General features: G+C 40.4%; 2 protein-coding genes across 3 annotated transcripts in view; both read left to right on the forward strand.

The window, feature by feature from the left end:
- lix1l (limb and CNS expressed 1 like) overlaps positions 1-18,300 on the forward strand; it is a 20,025-nt gene extending 1,725 nt beyond the window's left edge. The window contains exons 1-6 of one of the 2 annotated variants that reach the window (XM_050035027.1): positions 3,909-4,463; positions 8,565-8,728; positions 9,048-9,188; positions 11,356-11,451; positions 11,855-11,932; positions 13,216-18,300. In XM_050035027.1, the coding sequence (XP_049890984.1) occupies positions 4,124-4,463; positions 8,565-8,728; positions 9,048-9,188; positions 11,356-11,451; positions 11,855-11,932; positions 13,216-13,467 (1,071 nt within the window). In that variant the 5' untranslated portion in view covers positions 3,909-4,123 and the 3' untranslated portion in view covers positions 13,468-18,300. Of the gene's footprint in view, positions 1-3,908; positions 4,464-8,564; positions 8,729-9,047; positions 9,189-11,355; positions 11,452-11,854; positions 11,933-13,215 lie in introns of those variants that run through there. The other variant, XM_050035028.1, reaches the window with a different exon arrangement.
- Positions 1-20,677, forward strand: part of LOC126384238 (uncharacterized) — a 32,455-nt gene that overhangs the window by 7,251 nt on the left and 4,527 nt on the right. The window contains 6 exon segments of the mRNA XM_050035199.1: positions 4,163-4,463; positions 8,565-8,728; positions 9,048-9,188; positions 11,356-11,451; positions 11,855-11,932; positions 13,216-13,419. Of these exon segments, the coding sequence (XP_049891156.1) occupies positions 4,163-4,463; positions 8,565-8,728; positions 9,048-9,188; positions 11,356-11,451; positions 11,855-11,932; positions 13,216-13,419 (984 nt within the window).

Consider the following 20,677-nt stretch of genomic DNA (forward strand, 5'->3'; position numbering starts at 1 on the left):
AGAGAGAGAGAGATGCAGGTAATGACAGTAGCTTACAACAACATTATTGAAAGTAATAATATTATAGTTATAGTTCTGGCTACTGTGGTACAGTTAGGTTGTTTAGTTTAGTGGTTTCCAACCTAGGGGTCAGGGTCTGCTTCAAAGGGCCACAAGATAAATCTCACAGGTCATGAGATGAGTTCACAAAGTTCTTCAACACCACTTTGTATCCACTTTTTGGACTTTGCTGTGATCTTTGCTGTTGGTTGTGAATTATTGGAATGTTTTACTTCTTTTGGCTTCAATCTGTTGTTTAACTGAAACCATCTGAGAGGTTAAGGGGGGAAATGTGTTTTGGGTGGAACTGCTCACAACTCATCTGCAATATTTCTGCATATTAAATCTTAATCTGAGTAGTAACTACAGCTGCCAGGTGAATGCAGCAGAGTGAAAAGTTCAGTGTTCACCCCTGAAATGTAGTGAAGTAGAAGTATAAGTAGCATAAAATGGAAACTCTCAACACACACACACACACGCACACACACACACACACACACACACACACACTAAGCATCATAAAACAACTGCAGAACATCAGTGTCCAAATGTCACTGAGCTGAGGTTATTAACTGATGTAATGAAATGAGAGCACGCCCTCCAGTGAGCCAAACACTCATTACAGTTGTGATAAATTACTCTGTTGATTTTCCTTTCTGTTGTGTGTCCTCTAACGCAAACAGTTATAACAGGCTGCATCTCAAATGCTAGATTTTTGTGATTTCCACAGTCCCCCAGTCTACTCAAATTTGTTAAAAATTAGCCTTTGCAGATTCAGCTTTGAAAAAAAGATACTCAGATGCTCCCCAGTTCCTCCTCTGCACTTCCCTGGCCCCACACCAGACCACAGAAAGAATGAAAAATCACACAAGCTCCAGAAAGTCATAAAAAAAACTTTTAGGAAGCTCAGGAGGAGGTCCCATTTCCTCCTCAAGTCTTTGGTGGTCCACTAACTCAAAGTTAAACCCAGTTACTTCATACTTTCATGATCTGTTTCAAAGACGGATCATCACTGTTTTCTCCCTCTTATCGAGTAAACTCCACTTCCAAGTTTTAATCACATGCTTCAGGCTGCAGAGCTGTAAACCCACACTGTAGTTGTACTCTGTTGGTGCCAGACAACAGGGGAGGCTCAGATTTCTTGGCTTGATATTTCTTTGACTTTCCACTGCTGCATTCAAGTGCTGTAGGAAATGTCGCAATTATGACAACAGCGTGACCAAAACTGCATGCATCCATACCATATAGAAAATGGAGTTTAAGGGTATTGTAGTGAAAGATTATTATTTTAAATGGGAATTGAGTAAGCTATTACACTTCTTAGTACACTGCAACAGAACTGAAATGCCTCTGGTATAACTGAGTCAAATATTAAAGGCCTGGTTAGTTATCAGATTTACATATCAGGAGTACAAACAAGCATCACTCAGAAATCTCTGGTGATTAGCTGCCAGCTGTAATATTCTGCTGCGCAGTGTAATTTGCTTATTATTAGATTTTTACTGGCAGACACCTTCCATCACCAGCTGGTGACTTTCTAATGTTCTGTCTTCCTCATGTATGTGAATGCTGGTGCATAAAACATTGGACACGTGTAATTCAATTGAACAATAACATCACCAATAACCATAGAGTTGAATAAAAAAAAAATCTGAGCTAATGTAAATATGATTGTAACATTATTAGCTTTACAAATTGCACTTCCAAATTGGATTGCATTAAACACTAAAGGTGTAGCTAATGAAACAGTAAATCGGTGCCAAGGTCAAAGTCAAGGTTACTGCTGTCTCTGGTGATCAAATTAATATTTTTTTTTATATAGAGTAACACAAAGACAGTAATTTTAGGTAAGGAAAAACTGCACACACATGCACGCAAACTCAATTGGACAGAAAAAAGATGAAACTTTAGGAAGAGTACACAGGATAAGATTAAGATAAAGAGATTGGATTAAAGGTCCAGTGTACGGGGGGGATACATATTGGCAGAAATCAAATCTAATTTAATAAGTATGCTTTCTTTCGGGCTAGTGTTTAATCACCTGAAAATAAGAATTGTTTTTTTTCGTTACCTTAGAACAGGGGTGTCAAACATACGGCCTGGGGGCCAGAACCTGTCCGCCAATAGGTGCAATCCGGCCCTCCAGATGACTTTGCACACATAATGTTGATGCACATGGGAAGGCTGAGAGGTTTCAGGAGCAATTTATACATGTAAAATGTTGCCTGAGAGGTTTTCCCACCCTTACCAAAATACAGCTCTCTGAAATAACAATAAACACTTACTGTGGTCATATTTAGAGATACTGAACAATGTGCAAAAAATTGTCAACCAGCAGCTTCAGTACAAAACAATCTGTGTCAGACTTCTGTCTTAAAACTATAAGGGTGGAACCCTGCTGCTGAGGCACTGACAAAACTTCAGATTGTAAATTTAGGACTAGATTTAAGACTTTCCTTTTGATAAAGCTTATAGTTAGGGCTGGCTCAGGCTTGTTTTGAACCAGCCCCTAGTTAGGCTGACATAGGCCTAGTCTGCTGGTGGACCTCCTATAATACGCCAAGCACCTCTCCTTCTCTCTCCTTAGTTTCTAAAAAGTTGTTTCTTCTTCACTTGCTAACATTTACGTCCTGAGGATATCACAGGCTGTTCATCATTTGTTTTGTAAATGGATGAAAATTTTCAGAGAGTATGTCTGTACACTAAAAAAAAAGGGAGATGTTTGCAGTTATTTATAGGTTATCATGCAGTGGTTTTACTGGTCCGACCCACTTGAGATCACTATTACCTCCTTAACACCTTGCATTAACATGCGTTTTTTGTGATCGGATTGTTCTCGGATTGACCACATGAATGTACAGGTGTAAATACACTTGAAACGCATTGAGGGCGAATTGTTATCCGATCTGCCAAACCACTTCTGCAGGTGGTCAGGGACGCATTGTGACCACATCAAACACAGGTGTAAATGCAAATGCGTCTCCAATCCACATGCAACAACTCAATGGGCAAAAACACATAAGCGAGGTGCGCCAGCTGGACACAGGAAGAAGGAAGAAGATGACAACAACAACAACCCTCACCGGGCAGCGACTGCCAAGAAGAAGAAAATACGGATGACAGTCGAGGATGGAGTCACGGTGAGACGAAAGTCATTTCTCAATCTGCGTTCTTGCCTATACTTGTGTTCTTGTGGATTTTTGAAACGTCATCAGTCACAGCCCCAGCCCAAGTCAGTAGCCCATTGGGGATGCATCGGGAGGTGACTTGTGTGGACTTTTGACAGCCAGGAATCCCAGAATGCATTTCTCACAGACCAGCGGCAATGGCAGCCATCCATGGGAGTTTGTACTCCCGATTCGAACTTGCCAAGTCCAAACTCCCGAATGCGCAAGTCCGAACTTGGCCTACTTGGTATTGAGAAACGCCTGAAGTGTCTGCTCTCGATTTGGTCCGACAAAACTGTCCATACAATAACGCGACTTCACGGGCGGCTAACATCTTGTTGTTGTTATTGTAGCGCACAGGATATGATATTATAGTCTGTTGCTGGAAATATTTGCAGAAGAAGAAGAAGAGGAGGATGAGTGTGATTGCACAGCAAACGGATCTGGATGTGGACACCAGAGATGCATATTAATACCAGGTATAAATGTATGCGGTCAAGCGCTATCCAATTGCAATCCGACTGCAAATAACGCATGTTGATGCCTGGTGTAAAGGGGGCCATTGAGCAGTATGTGGCCCCTGAATTAAAATGAGTTCGACACCCCTGCACTAGACCCACGGACATCAGTGGCTAAACATTGAAGTATATCGTGATGGTTCTAGAGAGTCTTTAAAATACGAGGGGTCCGTGAAGGCACCAGTTGACTGACAATCCCGCAGTCTAATCCAGAGAGTGAGGATGCACAGCAGCGGTGATATGTGTCGAATGAACATCGGCTAACTACTTCTTTCGGCTGTGATTGACAAAAGCCAGCTAACACTTTGTTCATCCAGCCCTCAGAGACCATTGTTGAACCTGAAACCGTCGGTACAGATCTGATCCAGAGCGGGACCTCGCAGACGTTACGTTGGGACAATGGAATCTAACGTTATGCCGGACAGTATCCGCCCTCAGAGGCTACAGCCAGGCATTGGGTTCGGTTCAGGACCGACCGGGACCCTCCGCTCCTCTCTCCGTCCCGGGGTTACGGTCCCCATCGCGCCGCTGCTGCCCTCCCCGGCCTCTCTGGCCGCTTCGTCCGGGCCTCCTCCTCCGCCGCCTCCGCTGCAGCTCCACAGCCTGTACGGCGGTATCGGAGCGGGGCTGGGGCAGGGGGCTGCCGGCCACTGTAACCCGGGGAACCCGGCGGTGCTGAAGGAGGCGGTGGAGGCTGTGGTCCGCAGCTTCGCCAAACACACACAAGGTTACGGCAGAGGTACAGTGGCGATAAAGCTGTGTTTAATGTGCAGATAACGGGGCTAATGTGTGTCACAATGTTCAGTGTACACTTGGGGAGTTTTCAGGAGACACTTTTAGCTGCGCCATTTGTTTGGAAGTGGATTAGCGACAGAAAAAAACACGCTGCATTCCTGTAATAATCGTATTTGGCTTCACAGTGTCAAATATACCAACTTTATATTGTTTAACTGTGTATTATGGTGATTTTCACCTGATGCAACTTCACCATAAAGTTTCCCTTTGATATTTACACAGCTATAGTAACACTGGCATCCATCACTTCATTATAGGATTAACTACCACAGCTCTGGGGCTTACATTTAAGAACAATAAGCTATTATACCTACACATTAGTCACATGAAATTCATCTTGTTTCACTCTGGAAACGGTACAATACTGCTCCTGTAGTGTAAACTGTGACTAATACTAGTAGGGGCTTTACTTATTGTCAGTAGCAAAGATTTTAAAGGTGAAATTAGGCAATCCACTTTTTTATTGAGCAAAATAGAATTTATCCATCTTCTTAAAATCAAAAATATGCTGTGTATTATCCAGACCATACCTCCTAGTAAGCAGAACCAGATGGATGTAATATGCACAACTGGGATTTATTAGTTTTTCACTGAAAAAAAGGATAATACAAGATGTTTTGAAAATATTACACACTTTATCCACCTTTAAAAGTGACTTTACATATCACGACAGCACAGTGGAAAGAGCTATGCATGCATCTAACTAATATTGGCTCTTGGACGTACAAGCGTTCCTGTCCTCCACTAATAGGATTTATTTCCAAAAGATTGTCCCTCTGTGCTCCTGACTAACAGCCTCTTCCCTCCTTTATCCCATTTAGGCTACTTAGCACCATCAACATTGGCAGCGCCTTAATGACTGTTGATATTTTTGTCTTAATGTCGCTCCAATTTTGGGATTTATTCTGTAGAAGAAAGCGTGCTAGGTTAAAAAAAAAAAAACAAAAAAAAAAAACACGTCATATTTGCCATTTGGTATTAATTATTTCCTCTACATTGTATTGTAATTTCTGCATTTTTCCTGTGGTATAGTTATAATTATGCCATTACCAGGGAATTAAAGGCTTTAATTTGCAGTAAAACCCACTATTAAGACAAAGTCAAGTAATCCTGTCAGTGATCATTTAAAAAGGCTTATTTCCTACCATGCTTGATATACTTTTTATAATCCAAGTCTATTTTTACTTTTCCTGTGATACATATGTCAGATATGTGCTGATTGATGCCAGGCCACTGCCGCTTTGTGGCTTTGAGTCGCAGCCAGCACCAAGCCACATGTATTCCTCCACTATCTCCCAATATTTCCTGTTTCTTCCTGAAACTGATAAAAACAGACCAAAATGTATTATATTATCACTGTTTGGAAGAGGCCCCTTGTTTAGAGAAACAACTCAACTTTTCAGTTAAATGTATATACTGTACATCCCATGGCTCGTCAGACATCTAGTATCAGCGTAAGTTAAGTTGGAAGGATACTTTGGATAAAGAATATATATTGTGAGGTTTTAAACAGAGCACACGTTGGTTTTATAAATATCTGTCGTGAAGGTAATATCACAGAGAGCAACTTTAACTTTTAAAAGCAGAGGTAGGACCAAGTCATTGTTTTGCAAGTCACAAGTAAGGGCGCATTCACACCAGGATAGTCTGGGGGACTCTGTTCGATTGGGCGGGGAATGCCGAAAAATTTCACACCTTCATTTGGTTCGGTTCACTTTCACACTGCACTTTATAAAGTGGACCGAACCGCCTGGACAATGTCGCGCAGTTACAACAGCTGCTCGTTTGGGGGCAGTATTGCCCGAAACAACCACTGACTTGGAAGAAAAAAAGCATGAAGAAGAAGTAAACCCGACTCATTGATTGGCTAGGACAAAAATCGGAAATCTATTTCCTTCAGTAACTGACCTTAATATATTGCTGTCGCAGTTTTTTTTTTTTTCCCACCTTGATGCGATACTAATCCGTCGACCGATTAAATCTGCGTGCCGCCATCCTCTCGCGTAACAGTTTAAAAACTTCTTCTCCTGGGTTGTTCTGTTGGCTTCGTTTTTTTTTCTACCCAAAATGCACTGCTCTCTACATCACTTCCTCTCTTTGGTTCACTGGATAGTCTGTTTGCATTTCCCACTGTAAGCGAACTGCACCAGGGTTCACTTGTAAGTGAACCAAGACCCCCAGTTTTCAAGCGGACCAGGGTTCGCTCGTTTGGTCCGCACCAGAGTTCGAATGAGCGTTCACACTACTCCAAAGGAACCGAACTATCTGTGGAAGTGGACCAGGGTTCGTTTAAATCGGACCAAATAGCGCCAGTGTGAATGCATCCTAAGTCTCAAGCGGTTTCACTCAAGTCCTGAGTCAAGTCAAAGTCCTAAACTTTAAGATTCAAGTCCTAAACATGTCATCATGTATTCTTCATGTAATGCCATTTTAGAAACAGAGTAATGATATATTAAATTTACAAAAATCATGAATGCTTTTTAAAATTTGTATTTATTTGTTAAAACAGGTTTATTAAAAAGTTATGTAGCTGTCAAGCTAACATTAGCTAGGTCTCTTTATATGTTAATGTTATTGTGTACTGGTCTTTGTGCAACTTTGAATGTCGAGCAAACTTGGAAGTAAGGGTTGCAGCAGTATGAGATTTTCACGGTATGATAACCAGCTCAGAAATTATGGCGGGATCAGGGTATGACAGAATTTATCTTATTATCAGTCAGAATGACCCTTAAAAGAGTGAAATTGGAAGGGTTATTTGAGTAAAAAGTCTAGAAAATAACTAAAATAAAGGGGAGATTCAAGTCCAGTTGCATTTTTTTTTTTTTCAATATCCGAGATAAGGAAATTTGCACAATATGTTAACCATCAACGTTTATGTGACGGTATACCTTGAAACCAGTATATCGCTGCAACCATACTTATAGGTTCATGTGTCTCCGTCTCTAACTTTCAAACCGCACGTTTCACATACAGTAATTAGTTGATGTCGATTACTCGTCGTTGTTGTATGCACTAACTAAATTACTAAATTGTCTTTGGTATCATCATTTTTCCAACTGGCGCCTAGTAACGTAACATTAGTTTTTCATGGTTCTCTCTTGTAACTTGATTGAATGCTGTCGGATTGTTTCGAACAAAGTGGATCTTGGAAATTAAGTGTTGACTTGCTAAGAATGAATAGCGTTAACGTTAGTTCATATATCTTTGGGCTTGGGGGGAAGGTCTCAAGTATTTTCAAGTCAAAAGGCTCAAGTCTTAGTCATTGGTGTTAAAGTCCAAGTGGAGTCTTTTTTTAATCTTGTCAAGTTGAGTCTAAAGCCATCAAACTTGAGTCTCACTCAAGTCCAAGTTATGTGACTCAGGTCCACACCTCTGGTTAATAGTGCTGTTTTCATTTAAACACACGTTATTAGTTTTAACTGGCTAACAACAAGAGAACAGTTTATAGTGAGCAGTGAGGGCAATAACAGAACTATTTAAACTGCACTTTAGGGATTTATATAACTGATGTCAGAATATATCTCAGCTTGTTTACAGAGACGTCACTAGTTACAAAGCTGCCCTAAAATGCACTGATCAGGCTCCAGACTCTGTACGTGAGCGAGAAGCAGGCTGCCTGTGTTCGCATCAAACAGCGAGGGCTCAGCAGGGAATAGCTGAACGCTAACAGAAGTCAAACAGCCCCGAATAACGTTGGCTGCACTCACATCTCCCCGCAGATCCAAATCCAAATAATCATGTCTGACTCAGTCTCAAGTTTTTACGGCTTTTTCTTTGTTGTTGTTTCCTTTCGGAGGGCTGAAATGTAACTGTAGAGTTGAGGGAGTGTTTCTTTAAGCAGCTCCTCTGAGGTGATGCAGAATTTCCTCTAAGCAGCCACCTAAATATTTTCAGGAAAAACCTCTGGCATCCTGGAGATGACCTTCCCCCCACCATTTCCATCTTTGTGTTTAGAGAGGATGTAGCAGTGCGCAGTCATGGCACTGTGTGAAAGTGCTGATATGCCCCACTGTGACGAGGCTTCTGTTATCTCTGTGCCCTCCAGTAAACGTGGTGGAGGCTTTACAGGAGTTTTGGCAGATGAAGCTGACCAGAGGGGCCGACCTGCGGAACGGAGCTCTAGTTGTTTATGAAATGGTCCCATCCAACAGCCCGCCATATGTTTGCTATGTCAGTCTTCCTGGAGGCAGCTGCTTCGGAAGTTTCCAGGTACTGTGTCTGCATGTTCTTAGCGTGATTGTGATAAGATGCTGGTGTGTGTTGGAGAAACTCTACTGTACAAAAATATTGTACTGTAAGAAAAATGGCCACTCAAGTGCAGTGTTACAAGCTCACAAATTTCCAACATGCCTGCAACCACAATATACCAAATATGGATGCAAGAGCACAAAACAGATAATTTAGGTCTGTGCACACTGTTGCTAACTTTACTCCACGTAAACACTGGCTGTCTTTATCTCTTTGGCTGCGTGTCTGTATTTCTGATTTTATCTGACCACCAATGCGTGTTTCCCCCACTGTTTGACAGTTCTGTCCCACCAAGGCCGAGGCGAGACGCAGCGCTGCCAAGATTGCCCTGATGAACTCTGTTTTCAATGAACATCCCTCTCGACGCATCACAGACGACTTCATCGAGAAGAGCGTCAGCGAGGCCCTGGCGTCGTTCAATGTAAGTTAGGTATAATAGATTCCAGACGGTTGCATGCTTAAGTCCTTAACTGTCAATGAGGAGGAAGCAAGTCACAGTATATGTGCAGTATATTGTGTTGACATACTGATAAAAATGAAAGAAAATTAAATGTAAAAGGACAGAAAATTACATAAATGTAAGATACAGATGCAAATACTTTACATTATTTAACATCATATATGTATATGTAGTGCACATAGCTATTTGCAGTATGGTAGATGTAGTGAAAGCATGCACAATGCATACCAATAATGAAGGAAGATTACTTTGCAATGAATTGCTGCCTAAAATCTCACTCTTTTGCCAAGTTGGCTTTTATATGAAAATTATTGTAAACCACTACACTAAACTCTCTGAAGAAGCTTTCGTCAAGGAGACATACGTCAGATATCATTACTTTTACACAACTACCCATCGACCAAAAATGTTTTTATACCGTCTTTATACTAGTATTTGTGAAACTGTTGTTTGGGCCACACAGCACACTGACATTGAAGGGGACCTATTAAACCTTTCTTATTTTCTGTTATGTATGTATACACCAATCAGCCAAAACATTAAAACCACTGACAGGTAAAGTGAACAACATTGATCATCTTGTTACAGTGCAATGTTCTGCTAGTAAACCTTGGGTTCTGACATTCATGTGGATGCCACCATACACGCTCCATCCATCTAAACACCAGTGCAGACCCTGTTGCCACCCTAATGGCAACAGCACTCCCCAGTAACTGGCCCCCCAGCAGGACAGTGCACCATGCTACACCACAAAAACCGCTCATGAATGGCCCAAGGAATGTGAGAAAGAGCTCCAGGCTGGCCTCCAAATTGCCAAGATCCCAATCTGATCAAACATCTATGGGACGTGCTGTTACCCCACCTCAGAACTCATGGGACTCAAAAGATCTGAAGGTAACGCCCTGGTGCCAGACACCAAATGACATCCTCCAGAGGTCCTGTGTCCATGCCTTGACAGGTCAGAGCCAAGTCCGGTCCAAGGAGGACCCACCATGGATCGGGGTACCTGTGGGGTACCAGCACATCCCTCAAATGTTCAATCAGATTGGGATCTGGGGTATTTGGAGGCCAGGTTGATGCCTTGAGCTCTTTGTCCTGTTCCTCGGTTCATTCCTGAGCAGTTTTTGTGGTGTGGCATAGTGCACTGTCCTGCTGGGGGGGCCGCTGCCATCGACAAGTGCTGTTGCCGTTGCTGTCTGCAACGGTGTTTGGGTGGGTGGAGCACATCAAGTAGCATCCACATGAATGCCAGGACCCAAGGTTTCCCAACAGAACACTGCACTGTAACAAGATGATCAATGTTATTCACTTCACCCACCAGTGGTTTTAATGTTTTGGCTGATCGGTGTATGTAATGTTACAGTGTCAGATACTGGTATAAAACATGACAAAAGTTTCAAATAATGGGGTAAATGTATGTGAAAATAATCCCTGTGAGGAGACACCTCAGGCTTCACACCGTTCTGAGTACTCTGTTTTCAATGTTTGTTTGTTTTTTAAACTATTTGAGACAAGCTTCAGTCGGCCCATGATGTATGTCTTTATATGGTAATCTCCTCTAGGCACACTACTGCAAGTGTTTACGTCATGTAGCCTACACTGCTACATATAGCTTCATGCTGACGTCAGGGAAGCCCGTAAACTTGGTTGTTAATGGGTGGTTTTGGATCATATTCCTGCTGGAACAGTGCTGTGCAAAGACGCTGGTGTTATGTTTTTTCCCAAGTGTGTTCTGCCTAGTCCCGCCCTACTGTGCTGTGATTGGCTTGTACTTGCCCTAACTGCCTTCGACTTTGACGTGTTAATGTGACCAGTACTAGCCAATCATAGCATGTAGTAGTAGCCAATCGCAACACAGTATTAGGTGGAATATGCTTGGGGAAAAAATTATGCAAGACACCAAAATACGGAAGACCCGAGAATGCTGGCCAGTCAGAGCTAACTAGGCTTTTTGGGGGCGGGGCCTTAAAGAGACAGGTGTTTAAATGGCGCGTTTCCGACAGAGGGTTAATACAGGTGTTCCAGCACAGACAGAATGAGTTAAAAAAAAGGTGCACATTAAAGTACACTTACATACAATTGTAATGAGCATAACAGGTCCCTTTGAACTCGTTGTTGTTGTTCACAGGGAAACAGAGAAGAGGCTGATAATCCCAACACAGGAATTGGGGCATTTCGCTTCATGCTTGAGTCCAACAAAGGAAAATCCATGCTCGAGTTTCAGGTGCGTAGAATTCAGGAATGTCTGCGTTGAGTTAAGTAGTATTTTATGCTCCTCAGATGCACAAACGAAGTGTGAAAATAGCATCGGCAAAGGTTGAGCCGAGGAGCCAAGATGTTAAAATGTTCCGCATGTGTTGAGCTTGAATGTGAAATGGCATTTTTGTATGCCTCCATAGAGCTAACTACTCCAGTGGGGTAATATACATCAGTTTGAGCCCACATGTGACCTGTTTATCTTTTACTAATAGCATTGAGCTTGAAGCCAGAACCCTACATCTAACTGGAAATAGGGATTCTGAAGGAGACATGCATGATTTATAACACAGAGTCGCTGCTGCGTATTGAGTGTCCTGAAGCAAGTTCCATCCCTAATTCCTGCTGGCTTGGCTGTGTTTGTGTTTCAGGAGCTAATGACTGTGTTCCAGCTGCTGCACTGGAACGGGAGTCTCAAAGCCATGAGAGAACGACAGTGTTCCCGACAGGTACTGTCATTTACCTCACAGATGGGTTCAATTATCCAAGTGCAGTAGTAGTTTTTATGGCTTTTCATTATGTCTCATAAACAAACAAGGTCTGTTTAAGTCTTCCCCTACATGGCATGACTGGTCCAGACAGATTAAACATTTTTTCTTGCTAGAGAGCTGCAGTGAGCTGGAGTACAGCGTCACTGCAGAAGAAGAGCATTAGAAATTCTAACAGGCTACCAAAAATGTGCAAAAATAATCTCTAGTTGCATTAGGCTGTAGTTTATCATCTTGGATGAACAGCTGATATGTGAAGCAAGTTCAAAGTAGGGAAGCAACAAATCAACTTTTACTTTCCCGATCCTAATCTATCTGCTGATATAAATACAGATCCATTACCAGTGTTGCCTTTTCACTACATTTCATTACATCTATTTTATGTGAGGTAACGTGAGGCCAAGGTTTGCTGTGTTGCTAAAAACTAAGTTGGCAGCCCACTGTGACTGAATGAATGTAATTGATAGCTGAAACACTGAATTTAAGATTGATGAAAAAACTTGACATTGGTGTGGATCTATCGTGTCCGGCAAATACCCAGTTGTCTAAATTGGTATCCCCACCGTATATCGGTGTGTTCATACTGTAAATTGGAAATATGTTTTACATCCTTTACCCTTTGAATTTTGTCAGCCATGGCCAAAGATTTACTGGAGTCTCACCAAAGTTATCATAGTTTGATATTTTGAATTAGAGTTATTTTATATTAGTTTTGACTTTTTAATTTACTTTTAGTTAGTTTTCAGAGTGCTAGTTTTAGTTTAGTATCAGATTTTCAAGAAGGCTTAGTGTTTGTATATATGTTTCTATAAAAAATCAGTACACAATCACCGAAAAATTGGCCATAGATGTCGACTGTGCAGGAAGCTTATCATGACCCATACTTCCGTCTATTGTAAGGCGGCGCCTTCAGGTGGTCGTAGTAATTATTATGAGAGCTGAGGAAGAAGTGAGGTAACATAGCATAAAAAGCAACAAAGTCCATGTAGTGTTGTAAAAAGATGGAAGAGGTCAGGGTGGGCGGGAGGAGTGGTGGATGTGTCACACAAGCCCAGGACTTTCACCCAGGAGATCAGTGTTTGTGCCACGAAGTCAACGTTGAATTCTTTTAGTAACAGTATAGCGTAGTATGCCAGTATGCTGTGCTAGTGACGTATGTGACGTCTGTCACGTGACTTTCGTGCGTAACGTTGGTAACAAAAGTGATTAGTAGCCAATCTTTCCCTCTCTTATTTTATTTACAGGAAGTGCTGGCTCACTATTCCCACCGGGCTCTGGACGATGACATGCGCACTCAGATGGCCGCCGACTGGGTGAACCGGGAACAGAGTGTGGCAGGCACCATTTCTCAGGAGGTGGCGTCAACGGAGCGAGAATTGGAGGACGCCAGGCTTGCGGGCAGAGAACTGCGTTTTTACAAAGAGAAGAAAGACATCCTGATGTTAGCTGTGGGCCAACTCAATGCAGCCAACACTGCCACCCTGCCCTCGCACTAAACCTGCCGTCCGTTGCGGAAACATGCCTTCACACTCCGTAGGATTCCTGGTAACAGTATTGATCACTTTATAGATATAAAGGTGCTTCGTCTGAACTTTTAGGTTTCATATCTTGTGTTTCGTTATGAGAACCAGGTAATCAGGCCTTGAATTACAGTATGCACACCCGTCCATAAAACCGACACTTGCCACTATAGCCGTTACCTCTTTGTGCCTAGTGATTACAGGATAACAGTGCTTTTCAAAAATAACCTGTAAACTTGCTTGGCATTCCAACGGACTGGGGTTTACTTGTTTTTTTCATTATTTCAAACTGTATTTACTCCAAGTAGACCTACAGAAACACAGCCTGCCTTTCATCAGTGAATGTACGGGACATAAGTTAATATGACCCATCAAACCAAACACATTCGATCAAAGTATGGATCATTCTGAAGTTTGTTTCTTCATGTTTGGAGTGTGTTTGTTTGCATATAGTATTTTGGACTCTGGCAAGTGAAGTTGGAAAAACATATGGGTCTTTAAAACCTTTATGGCAAGTACCCTGTGTCCGTTAATGAGAAGAATATCTCCACAAAAACAGTAATAACCCTAATGTAAATATGTGGAAATTGCATCCTCAGATAATACCAGATTTCAAGTAAGCGTCGAAACATACCTATTGGCTCATGTAATAATTTGTGGGTACTTTGCTAAAATGTCAGCAGGTGACTGATTGCTCTGACAGCAGCTCAGGTTAAAAAAAACAGATAGTGAATCATCACTATGTTTCTTTTTGTTTGTTAAGGCTTTTGACAGTTATTTTAGTGTTCATTTTATGCTTGGTGATCATGACAGTAGCTGAATGTATATTTTCAGTGTGCTATCAATGAAAAGATCTGCATAGTGATGCTGTTTAACATGTAGACGACTGAATTACTCTTGTGATACACGCAGGGCTGTACCGAATAGTTCGGAGGTTCATTCATAACCTCGACATTCAAATTCTAAATCAACAACAATTTTTTGCATGCTGTTAAAACCCTGTATTTCTGCACAGCTGCAGGTAAAGATCAGGCTATACTAATATTATTAGTATTATACTATCTGTAGACATAGATTCCAGTGGTGACTGTGTAGGATTGTTTCCAACTCGTGATCCAAATATTTCCAGTAACTCCCGCTTCCTTACGCCACTGGAGGGGCTGCTGAAGACTTGTGGGAGGAGCTGTTGATGATGCCGCACATGCCACCCACTGGCGGTGGATAAACAGGAAACAGCTGATAGCAGGAATGAGCAGCTAGTAGCAAGAGGGAAACGCAAACCTGACAGACACAGTAAAGATGAGCAACTGAGGAGACAAGGAATTGTGCGCCCTCCTTGCCCTCGCAAACGACGAGGCCATTAACGAGGCCGTCGTCAAATGACGGGAACGGTGAAGGACGGGCCAACTTACGAGAGAATCGCCGAAGGACAGACTCCCTTGGAGTACGTCACCGTTTACGTCACACACTGAGCTACACGTTTTGTTACTTGCTCACGCCCCCCATTGCCTCCCTGCACTCCCCAGTTTTGTTTTTATACTGCCAATGCTGAACGAAGATGGATTGGGCTTTCCTGCAAATTTGCACAATTCCTATTTAAAAAGGGCTAATGGTTAATGATCAATTAATGAGGGTCAGCTATCGGTCACAAAAGGAAAAGTATAAATTAGCATCCCTAATGTGATCATGTGCAAAATTCACGTTGTTACCAAACAAAATATTCTGCTTTAATTCATATTTGTTGGCGGACTTTCGGTACAGCCCTAGATGCAGGTTGTGTTTGTCATGTGCTTCATTTAGAGGAGTTTTTAAGAGCTGTTGCCTAGTAGATTAACATTTAGGTCTTGATCTCAGCAGAAACAAAGAATAGTGATGATGTGGAGGTAAAATGTGAAGGCCAAAAAAAATGAGTGGAGGGATCTTTTGTTTTTAACAAGTTGATTCATGATGTGTGAGTCATTGTAGTCGACACAAAACAGTCCCAGCTCTTGGTGGTTTATGTTGTTTTGACATACTGGAGGCAGTGCTGGTGTGTAACAGTGTATGTAACTCGCACTTCTCACCTTTCAAATGTTTTTATGTTGAAGGACCTGATTTATACTGTAAATGTGATATCTTTATATTTCTCTATGTATCTAAAATGTATTGAATACATTATACGGATGAAGGTGTTTCGGTGAGTAGCCTTTTAAAGACCCCATGTAATGGAAGTGAGAGTTTAACTGATAATATGCAGCTCTGGCTGGATGGAAATGTGGGCAGTGAGTTATGCAAGTTAAACAGCAGGAGGGCTCATTCTCACTGCTGAATGCTGGATTGTCAACAGCAGAAACTGATTACACTAAATTTGGGGGAAACAAAGACGCAGAGCTGGAGTGTGATTAAAGCCAGATCCAGTTTTATTATTTTATTGCTGTGTCTCCTCCCTGGGATCATTGTGCCTTCATGAAATTGGCAACATGCAAGAAAAGAAAGAAAGTTTAATTTCCTTTAATGAGGTCTTTAAAAGACGTTATACTCAGCTTTACTTGTTTTTGTCTTTATGTCATTACATTTAAAGGTAAAATTATAGACACCATGCTATATTACTGCGACAGTACCTTAAAGGAATAGTCCAACAATTTGGAAAATTTGCTTATTCACTTTCTGGCGGAGAGTTAGAGGAGAGGATTGATACCACTCTCATACCTGTCCTTTTAATGTAAGGCCACAGCGAGCAGCCCATTAGCTTAGCTTAGCTTAGCATAAAGGCAGAAAAAAGCTGATTGCTTCGGTTTGAGTTGCTGAGTGGTGGATATATTGGCAGATGGCTGCCTTCTCTTCAGTATATCCTCCTGAGACCTGGACTTTTGTTTGGTATATGTTTTTAATTTTGCCTTGTTATTTGGGATCAGTAGAACCTGATAAGTATAAAAAAACGAAACATTGTCAACGATAATAAAGTCCCAATGTCCTCAAACAAGGACAACAGTAAAGTCTCAGTGTCCTCAAACGAGACGTTAATAAAGTCCCAATGTCTTCAAACAAGTACTTCCTAATTAAAAGTGTCTTAGCTTGTTAATGTTGCTAAGAGTGATAAAATGTGTTGCCATATCAAACCACAAACATCACAAAAAAAACAAGTTTCAGCCATAAAATGTGATCAGGTTTTGGACCTTGTCTACTTTTGTGTCAGGATCGGCTGCAGACTGACTTGGCAGAGATGGCTGCCATTTTGTTTTTACATGGATTAGTGTATTGTGCTCTTACTACCACTAGATGGCACCAAAAAGTGTCCACAAATGAGGACAACAGTTTTAAGTTAAGTAGAATGAAGTTTAAGGTCAAGTAAACCCAAAATGTGATTTCCTCATACGAGGACACAGGGTCTCAGGAGGATATAGAACTAGATGGCACTGAAAAACTCATCAGCAATGTCTCATGATCTGGTTACTCAAGATAATCCACAGCCCTTGTTGTGAGCAGTTTTATGTAGGAACCATTTTCTTGTTACGGAACTACATTCGCTAACCATATCACTGCGCAGAGGGAGGTGTGTATTTATTGCTAGCTAATGTTGCAGCTGCACCAACACCATTAATCATTACATCAAAAGCACATGCCTCTTTTCAGTGAGCAGGTGCACGCTTTCCTCTGTGGGTGATACAGTTGGTGGGTGTAGTTTAGTAGGAAGAAAATAGTTACAACATGAAACTGCCGGAAAGAGACATTACTGATGAGCTTTCTTGAATTAACTTTTTGGCACTTTGAGCACCACAAGCCGAGTGCCATCTAGTTCTATTATATTTGAGAGAAGGCAGACATCTCTATGGCTGATATCATCAACACTCTGCAACTTACCCCAAAACAATAGCACTACAGGAAAGAGGAAAAATGTGTATACTTGATTTTGGGGTGAACTGTCCCTTTAATATTCACAGTACATACATGAAATTGGTATCAGTGTTTTCATCTAACTCTCCACCAGAAGGTGAATCAACATGTCCCAAAATGTTGCACAACTCCTTAAATATGTTACATGACATTAGCTTATGAAGGACTTATTAAACCTTACTACCTTTGGTATACATTTATATTCATTTTATATTCTTTGTTTGGTACTCAGCTTGCAAAATATGTGTGCAGCACAAGGAGGAATATATTTTTTTCTTCTTGAAAAAGACCCTGCAGCTCTTTTCAGTGAATACTGAAAAATTAAATTTGAACTTTGAACTGATGGAGCAAAACACTTTGACCTCACAATTCTGCACCTCGAACCCTGCTAATCTCACATCCTCCTTGTTTTCTGAATTCATCAGTGATTTTTTTTTTTTGGTCTCATGATCCAGTTTGCTAAGATTTACAAAGCTGAAATGTAATTAGGGAGAAAAACCCAATGAGTATTTAAATGGGCTGATTACAGAGACTGAAGATCTTGAATTTATTTTTATTTTTTTGGCATTTTCTCCCTAATTCAGATGCTTATTATGTGTTTGATTTTTGACCACAAGCCATTAATCTCAGAGCTCTCCTACAACTGCCTTTAACCTTTCTTTGTGATCATTATCAATGAAGGCTTTTTTAAACAATATATTTTTTTTGCTATCCATTTTATAAACAAAAAAAATCTTGGGCTTTTCATCCTTTGGTTTTGATGCATGATGTGTTGACTAAGTTTTGTTTTGATATGTTTCATATTCTTTACAGTATTGTTTTATAAAAGTGTTTCTGAAGGCCCTTATTGTATGTATTTTCTATGAACATTTTGTATTCCGTGTTTATACTTTTAGTAGATTTCTATGATGTAATAAAATGGCTCATACAAATGTTTATTGATTGTTTATGTTATTCATTTCACTGCTCACTGTAGTACACAACGAGGGCCAAGTAAGTCGTATGGCCATTTCATAGTCGACACACACAATGCAAGCAAGCGAGGCAAGCAACGCACTTCCTTTCATAGTCAACACATTGAATGCAAGCGAAGCAGGCAACACTTGAAATGCAATACATCGCTTGCGCAATAGGGGGTAGCAGAGTAACTGGTACATTCCGGCTAGCTAGTACCGCTGTAGCTAGCTAGCACTGCTATTTTATTAGAGTGCAGGGCACTAGAACTGTCATATAAATGGGGGTGTGCCTGTACGAGTTCGCAAAGTTTTTCCTCCTCGCCTGCCATATTTCATACCTGCTTCTTCTGTGAATAACAAAAAGTGGTTAATTTAAAGTACGTTGCTTGCATTATCAACCCTGCTGGCAACGCATGGTATTACACACTTTGCTGCGTCGCGTATCAACAAAATGGACAACACATTTTGAGACTCAAGCACACATCATGGTGGCCAATGCGTCTCGATGTGTCCCAATGCGTTTGCGTCTGCGTGCCTTTGCGTCGACAAAGTAGATAATCATTTGTAATGTTAAATGGTGTATGTTTAATTTACTACAAATATAAAAGGAGCTTTTCACGAACAGTTCAGAATTTATTTTACAGACTGTATGTAATGTACACAATGCATGTTTTGGGGTGTGCTCCAAAACACGTTTTAACCTGTGCTGTGTTTTATGGAGATAACTTCATACAGCTAGAAAACGGAAAAGGCTAGAAAAAAAGATCAATAGCATAAAACAGAATGAGTCATTCTTTTTCTACGATTAATTGTATCTTTTCAATTGTTTTTTTTGATGGCGACATTACAGATAAACATCGTTAGATAGAATGATGTAATGCATGTGATGTAATGAAAACAGTATGCTGCTAGCTTGAACTTGTGAACTTATTTCCACATGTTTGGATGATGATTATTGCCGTTGTTGTGCAGTTGAAACATATGTTCTTTTCTTTCTTTTTTTTCAGCTCAAAGTAACAAAGAAACTTTTATTTAAGTTATCTTTCTTTTATGTAGACTTCTATAGTGCTAGCAAAAGTTATTCACTCCTTTTTTAAAATTTGAATTAAAAAATTATTGATCAAATATGAATCATGATTGTGTGCACTGCATTGCCTGTTTCTTGCCTGAAGTGTTTTTAGAAATGGTTTGGCTGTAAAATGAGAACATTTGCTCTGGTTGGTGGGTATTTCTTTGTTTTGGTTGGGTCAAAACTTAAAACTGTGGTAAAAACTACACTTAAAAATGTTTCTGAAAATATTTGAGACTAGGCAATGCAGTAACAGAAATTTGATTCATTTGACAGAGTGACTGTAGTTCACAAGCAGCGACTGACATGATTAATAGCTGCTTTCTCTGAAAATGACCCGTTTTAGACCAAAGTCTCCTGTCACAGGCCAAATTTTCTAAAGCCTGAAAACAGAGCCAAGCGGAGGTGCTGAGGTCCAGTATTCCTTCCAATTACAATATGCTTAAAGTTTTTTATGGGATATTTGCTCAGTGATGTCAAAATTAAACTGCCTACCCGAGCTTAATACAAGGCATTTATTTGTTCATGCTTTGCAGTTAAATTCAACTTCCACCTTTGACAGTATTACAATCTAGCTTTGAGTTTTTCTTGCAATGTATTCCAGCTTTTAGCTTCTGTAGGTAATGCAGTTCGGCTCTCTGACATATTTTCAAAACTTCAGTCTTATATTTATGCATTTTCAGCAATACTTTTGAATTATTTTCAGCTTTCAGCATCCACATGCGTTTTCTGCAGGGAATGCGTTTTGTAGTTATTTATTGTACAGGGTAAATTTGGTAGAAAATAATATAGCTTACTGTTACGGAAATATGAATACGTTTATTTTATTTTATTTATTTTATGACTTCCAGCCTTTTGGGACGCCTTTCAAGATTGGATTACCTGTCAAAATGTTCCAATTTTAACATATGAAAACATAATGTTTGGTATTCAAATGGAGGACAAAAAAACAGAATTTGGGAATAACAATTTAATTCTTTTGGCCAAATATTTCATACATAAATGCAGATTTTTAAAATCTACCCCTATATTTAATGCATATCTAAATGAGATAATATTATATAAAAGATAGATAAAATGTTGTAAAATGAAAAAAGCCCTACACATTTATGAATATTTATGTAGCTTAATTCCTGACTGAACACTTGTGTTGTTTTATTTGGTTATTTTGTTTTGATTAATGTTTTTTTTTTTTTTTCATGTCTGTCTTATTATTTAATTGTATTTGTGTTCATATATTTCTGATATTGCTGCTCAGTTGTCAATCCTAAGTAATTATTCACTCTGT

This window comes from Epinephelus moara, chromosome 22 (assembly GCF_006386435.1).
Source record: "Epinephelus moara isolate mb chromosome 22, YSFRI_EMoa_1.0, whole genome shotgun sequence".
NCBI classification, from domain to species: domain Eukaryota; kingdom Metazoa; phylum Chordata; class Actinopteri; order Perciformes; family Serranidae; genus Epinephelus; species Epinephelus moara.